Source organism: Canis lupus, chromosome 32 (genome assembly GCF_048164855.1).
Source record: "Canis lupus baileyi chromosome 32, mCanLup2.hap1, whole genome shotgun sequence".
Classification (NCBI taxonomy): domain Eukaryota; kingdom Metazoa; phylum Chordata; class Mammalia; order Carnivora; family Canidae; genus Canis; species Canis lupus.
Window position 1 is genome coordinate 3427975 of NC_132869.1, and position 7205 is coordinate 3435179.

A 7205-nucleotide genomic window follows, 5' to 3' on the forward strand; every position below is an offset into this window, starting at 1 on the left:
CAACACTCATATTGTATATTTCTTGGCCCGGTCCTAGAATCTATTTTTGTTTTCCAATCTAAAAAAATAACTGTTGGAGTAGCATGAGATGTAAAAGAGGGATAGTCTCTCTTTTTAAAATGTTTCATTGAGATCATAAAATAAAATTGAGAATAACTCATATGTTACAAGTATATCTTTTAGTTAATAGTTTTATGGAATTAAGAAATTGTTTATATAGAACATATTAAAAATAATAACAATTATAAACAGTGACAAAACAAGTTGAGAATCTATTTGCAAGTGAAGTGAGAATGAAACCGGATTTTTCTGTAGCTGAGAAAACAGGAGACTACTAAAAAAATCATTTATTACTGACATAGGATACTGTATTGGTCTTCTGAAATTGTTATGTTGAACTGTTAATTACATCCAGCATTCAACGATAATGGATTTGACATAATTCTATTTTTTTTGTTGTTTACCAGAAAGTTTGGAGATTATAACCCTTATTTAAACTTTTATATACCTGATTTATTAGTGTAATCTTCCTCCATATAAATTATGTAACTCCTAAGTATACAGAATGGGAATATTATTGTGAGGGTACTTGATAAGTATAACACAAGATGTACTGAGGTTGTTCAAAACCAGGAAGTTCATTTGAAGTGATATCTGATAGCAATTGTTAAGTTTGTCCCAAAAGGAAAAGTCTTTACTGAGATAGTTATTAGTTGGCTTTTAGGTAATCAATGTTCTGGTGAATTATTAATTGATATCATAACTCTCTCATATTTAATTGTAAAAGTGTTACATTTTCTAGCTCTATAATTTTGTCATTACAGAGCAGTGTGCAGATCAATGGAGGAGTTCAACCATTCTAGAGTGTCTGAATTTGTGTTACTTGGACTTACGGATTCTCCTGAGCTCCAGATTTTTTCTTTGTGATATTTTCTGTTTTCTATTTGATAACTATGTTGGGCAACTGTCTTATTTTGCTCACAGTTCTATCCACCCCACACCTTCACTCCCCTATGTATTTCCTCCTCAGCAACCTGTCTCTCATTGACATATGCCTGTCCTCCTTTGCCACTCCAAAGATGATCATGGACTTCTTTGCTAAACATAAGACCATCTCCTTTGAGGGCTGTATTTCTCAGATCTTCTTTTTGCACCTCTTCACTGGGACTGAGATTGTACTATTGATCTCCATGTCTTTTGACAGGTACATTGCCATATGTAAACCTCTCCATTATTCAACAATTATGAACCAAAGAGTGTGTGTTGGGCTTGTGGTAACTTCTTGGACAGTGGGCTTCCTGCATACAACAAGCCAGTTAGCTTTTACCCTCTATTTACCCTTCTGTGGTCCCAATGTTGTAGACAGTTTCTTCTGTGACCTTCCTTTGGTCATCCAGCTCGCTTGTATAGATATATATGTTCTTGGAATCTTCATGATCTCAACCAGTGGTGTGATTGCTCTTGTAAGTTTTCTGCTTTTGCTCACCTCCTATATCATTGTGCTTGTCACTATTAAGGACCGCTCCTTTACAGGAACATCTAAGGCTTTTTCTACCTGCACTGCACATTTCATAGTTGTGTTAATGTTCTTTGGGCCTTGTATCTTTATTTATGTGTGGCCTTTCACCAACTTCCTGATGGACAAAGTTCTGTCCGTTTTCTATACCATTTTCACCCCCTTTCTGAATCCACTTATCTATACTTTGAGAAATCAGGAAGTGAAGATAGCTGTGAAGAAGAAACTAACTAATCAAAGCTTAAATCTTGGGAAAACTAGTCCAAATTACCCAGTGCAGTGAAACTCCTTTCTGAAATTTTCATAATCGGTTTTGTTCTTTTTTTTTTTTTATAAATTTTATTTTATTTTTTATTTATTTATGATAGTCACACAGAATGAGAGAGAGAGAGTCAGAGACACAGGCAGAGGGAGAAGCAGGCTCCATGCACCGGGAGCCTGATGTGGGATTCGATCCCGGGTCTCCAGGATCGCGCCCTGGGCCAAAGGCAGGCGCTAAACCGCTGCGCCACCCAGGGATCCCTGGTTTTGTTCTTTTGTTTTAAGATTTTATCTATTCATTCATGAGAGATACAGAGAGAAAGAGAGAGAGGAGACAGAGACACAGGCAGAGGGAAAAGTGGGCTCCATGCAGGGGGACCGATGCGGGACTTGATCCCAGGACTCCAGGATCCACGTCGTGGCCAAAGGCAGGCACTAAACCACTGAGCCACCCAGGGATCCCCCTAGTTTTATTCTTATAGTATAGAAAATTAAACTTGGAATTTTCATTTCAAGTCCTTTAGTCTAAATTCAGAAAAATAAGAAGCTGGGGTTGAGAGATGTGAGATATCTTTCCTAAAAGTTAGTGAGATGTTTGCAAGCCTTTTGAGATTATAGATGCATTTGAAAATCTGTTGAAATATATAGGTTATTTTCATGAAAAATGCATGTATAATCAAAACATAAGTTCAGGGCTTGACATATCTCTGAATCCTATCAATATACCTCAGTTAACTTAGAGAAGACTGAGATAAAATACTGTTCTTTTGTCTTCTAACCTAGACAATTCCTACTTGCTGGCAGCCTGGTGCACTCTGATGGTATCCACTTGCAGAACTTTGATTAAGAGTTCTGGGCATAAAAAGGTTTTTTTCCATAGAATTGGGAAAATGTTTGTGAGAAAATTCATATTGTGAAGAGATCCTTCTGAAAGTTGAACAATCCTGATTTATTATGTCCAACTGTTTGAGTTCTGAGTCAACCTTTAACGAAACAGAACAATTGGAGGATCTAAAATTTAACAATATGGTTTCTTTCTTAAGAAGTGTACAGATCACTACCACAGTTGCTAATTAATATAGCAAATAACTGATTAAATGGCCATTTTTGAAATTTAAACCATAGAATGTAAACCACTCAAGTCTAACTTTTAAAACCTGGCTGAATATCAAGGATATGATGAATTCATATCATATCTTGAATTTAACATCAAGACTAGGCGTTTGGAAAATTAACGATTTAACATCTGTCATTTCTAAAATAAAATATTCTAAAGTATTATTAGTTTTGTATGAGTTTTGTTTTTCATTTTCAATATAATGTAGTCTATAGGAAGAAAAGATGAAACTAACTTAGAAAATATATAGCACAAAAAAGTTATTTTTTATTAAGACAGTAATGGAAGTCAGCTGGATATCAGCTGACCAAGTCACTTCCCTAATAGCTGAAGGAGTTAAGATACACAGAATTCATAAACTGACTCAAGGGGCAGTCCGGGTGGCTCAGTGGTTTAGCTCTGCCTTCTGTCCAAAGCGTGATCCTGGAATCTCAGGATTGAGTCCCGGGATTGAGTCCCACATCAGGCTCCCTGCATGTAGCCTGCTTCTCCCTCTGTTTATGTCTCTGCCTCTCTCTCTCTGTCTGTCTCTCATGAATAAATAAATAAAATCTTTTTTAAAAAGCTGTCTCAAGATGGAATCATTATAAGAGGCAAAAATCATTTCCCTAAATACACATAGATCTCAAAATTAAATTTTGGAACTTTCATTTCCTAGTTGTCTTATCCTAGGATATTCACTTTGTCTCTCTATTCTTTTAAATTTCTATTATGAAGATAATCAAAATAGATTGTGGACTATTTTATGGAAAACAGACAGAATATACTCTACAAATGTTATTTTCCCTTCCCACCTGCACAGACTCCTACCAAGAATGCATCTTATTTGTAAGTAATATGCCTTTGAAGAATAACTGCATTCAAGTGAAACCAGTAGGTCACAAAATTTAATATTCTAGTTTTAGGATATCTCTTTGTGGCTTATTAAGAGAAAAAGAATAGTTTCAATTTTTTCCATTGCTAACATGGAGGGTAGTTGGAAAAAATTAGATTGCCAGATACTTGTGATTTTTATGAACAACAATATATTGGTTGGCTATATCTCTTTGAACTGAGTGAAGTATATGTAAATAGTTTAGGAGAAAATCTGATAAGATGGATTTAGACAGTTTGACATTAATGGTATCAATAGTTTCTTATAGTCATTCTGGACTTTTAAGGTCATAACATGCTTCAACATAATCTCCAAGCCAAATATTTAATATCTGAAGTTAAATAATATGGCAGAAGTTTATGAAGAAATCTAGTTTGGAATTAGGCATAAAACCACATTCTAGTTCACTTTTAACCAAATTATAAATTCTTCCCTCTTGACTCAAAGTCAATCAGACAAATGAGAAAGTTAAGGTAAAAATGTTCTTTTGTCTCAACTTCATTCTTCAGCAAAAATTATCATCTTTGTTTTTATTTTAGATTTTATTTAAATTCAAGTTAATTAACATACAGTGAATTATTAGTTTCAGGGGTATAAGTTAGTGATTCATTAGTTGCATATAGTTGCATACCCAGTGCTCATTACATCACATGCCCTCCTTAATGCCTCACCCAATTACCTCATCACTCCAACCACCTCCCCTCCAGCAACCCTATTTGTTCCCTATTGTTAAAAGTCTCTTATTGTTTGACTCCCTCTCTGTTTTCATCTTATTTCATTTTTCCTTTCCTTTTCCCATATTCCTCAGTTTTGTGTCCTAAATTCTACATATGAGTGAAATCATGTGGTATTTGTCTTTCTCTGACTGATTTCACTTAGCATAATACACTACCTCCAACCATATCACTGCAAATAGTAAGATTTTACTTTTTTGATGGCTGAGTAATATTCCACCTGTGTGTCTGTGTGTGTGTGTGTGTGTGTTTGGTGTGCACGCACACCACATCTTCTATATCCATTCATCTATCAATGGACATCTGGGCTCTTCCCATATTTTGGCTATTGTGAACATTGCTGCTATAAACATTGGAATGCATGTGCCCTTTCAAATTGCTGTGTTTGTATTCTTTGAATAAATACCTAGTAGAACAATTGCTGGGTCATCAGGTAGTTCTATTTCTAACGTTTTTAAGAACCTCTGTATCTTTTTTTAAATTACATAATTAACCCAGTTAATGGCTAACCATGTTTCAAATGGTGGAACTTCTGCTGGTCTTTCAACTTGTTCAGTCTCCTGATGGCAGACTTTACTGTGATGGCAGAAGTGGTGCTGTTGGTCCAGGCACCACTGGCTATGGTTTTCATGCAGGAGCCACAACTCCAGATGCTCACAGCTCATCTTTTAATCTTGGTTTTTCCATAGAAGGAGCAAGTGCACTTGGTGTGCTGACTTATTTCGATCTTTTTCATCATTTTCCTGAGGGAGGCACCATAATGGGTCTTGTATTTACCCACAATTCTGACCTTCTTGGTGCATTTAGCCATGTTGCTGCAAACTAGGTCCAGGCCCAGAGAGGAAGAGACTCAGTGTGCCAGGAACATCCACATCTTTGTTTTTAAATATAAACCCTTTTTCTGAAAATTCTTTAGTTCAATAACTATTGGGCACCTACACTGTTACAAGTCTTTTCTGGGTGTTTGTGATACGTTAATGTACAAGATCTTTTTCTCTGTTTTAAAAGAACATATATCTAGCAATTAGATGGGACTCTTGTAGATGGAATTCCAGTCTCACCACTTTCTTGTTGTGCAGCTTTGAGCATGTATTCTTAATGTTTCTAAGACATTTTTTTTACCTATAGTATGTGGACTTAATATTTAACTACTAGGAATGTTGTGAAAATTAAACAGAAAGACATGTAACATAATTAGCAGTACTTGACACTGTTTAAGGAATGCTAACTAATAATATTATTGTTATTGTTGCCATTGTGTTAGACATGCATAAATGACAGGATAAATGGGATGGAAATATGTGTGCTTACTTGAACTTAAAGAACATGGTTGTAATATTAACTAATGTTAAAATATTGGATCTGTGCTAATTATTAATCTTTGGTGTATTGATGTAGTTAATGCTGTCTTTTGTATGTTTGTGTTTTTCAAAGGAAGTATTATATTTTAGAAGTTTCTTAATCATTTTAAGTAGAAATAAATACCAAGATGACATGAAAGGGGAAAATAATAAATGTTCTATAAGTCAGTGTCTTGTCACAATGTTTTTAAGTAAAATTTATATGATTAAAAAGTGATAAAATATGTTCACCTGTTTTGACTCTATCTTTTACCCATTCAAAAGATAGTAGTAAAGTGCTTTAAATTCTTATATAGCTAGATTTATTACAAATATTAGCTGGGAAATGAATGACGACACTTAACTTTACACTTTATATTTAGCACATTAATACAATTACAACTATAGGCAGAGGGTTTTTGTCCAGATTCCTGAAAATATAAGGGAATAGTTTATTTGGAGACATGGTAGAAATATCCTTTAAGAAACTATTAAAATCGGAACCATTAAATTATAGCATCAAAAAAAACAAAAAAAAAATTATAGCATCAAGTCAGATATTTCATCTGGCTAAGATACCCTTGAAGCCAGAGGATAAATACTTAATCTCTACCTTGGCATTTTTGTGGTAAAGCCCATTCCTGAGAAAATCAGTTAAGCTCTAAGCTGTCAACATTGCACATTTTTACAAGTATGTTTCAGTGTAATTGGTTTTCTTTATATGCCTATGTATTTCAGTTTGTGTGTTTGCAATATCATTCTAATGAGGAGGCTTTGAGCTTCACTGAACTTCCAGAGGGGTCTGTGGTACACACATGACTAAGAACTCTTGGAGTGGGGACTGTAAGTATCACCAGTGAAGCCAGGTTGTCTGATTTGAACTCAGCTCTATACCACTTACCTGAGGCCTACTTCTGGTTTGGGGCAAGTTTGTCAACTTCTATCCTGGTTTTCTCATCATTCTTGTAGCAGAGTTTGCAAGTCAACATCCTGCATTCCCAAGATGTTTTGTCTTTCCTTAAAGGTTTGTAAACAAATCAAACTAATTTAATACAATTAGAAAATGGGAGCTTTCAAAAGAAAATACAGCTTTGTAGATCTTCTTAAAAAAACAAATAAAGAAAACAAACCTGCCAACACTGGGCCAGAATTCTAAACTATAGATGGAGTTTTTAGATTGGGCTAATACCTGAGATCTCTGTTTTTTCTTGCACTAGGAAAGTCCATTAATGTGTATTACCCCAGCAGTTTCTGATCTTTAAATTTTTTTTAAAATTTATTTATGATAGTCACGGGGAGAGAGAGAGAGAGAGGCAGAGACACAGGCAGAGGGAGAAGCAGGCTCCATCCACCAGGAGCCTGA

At 35.0% G+C, this 7205-nt stretch overlaps 1 protein-coding gene and 1 pseudogene across 1 annotated transcript; one reads left to right on the plus strand and one right to left on the minus strand.

Annotated features, from left to right (window-relative positions):
• Positions 1 to 840: 840 nt before the first annotated feature.
• LOC140622565 (olfactory receptor 4K2-like) lies at positions 841 to 1799 on the plus strand. Its single transcript, XM_072808213.1, is given in 2 exon segments — positions 841 to 910; positions 913 to 1799. Coding segments are annotated over 2 exon segments (957 nt in total).
• Positions 1800 to 5007: 3208 nt separating this feature from the next.
• On the minus strand, positions 5008 to 5313 carry LOC140622566 (large ribosomal subunit protein eL43-like; annotated as a pseudogene).
• Positions 5314 to 7205: the final 1892 nt, after the last annotated feature.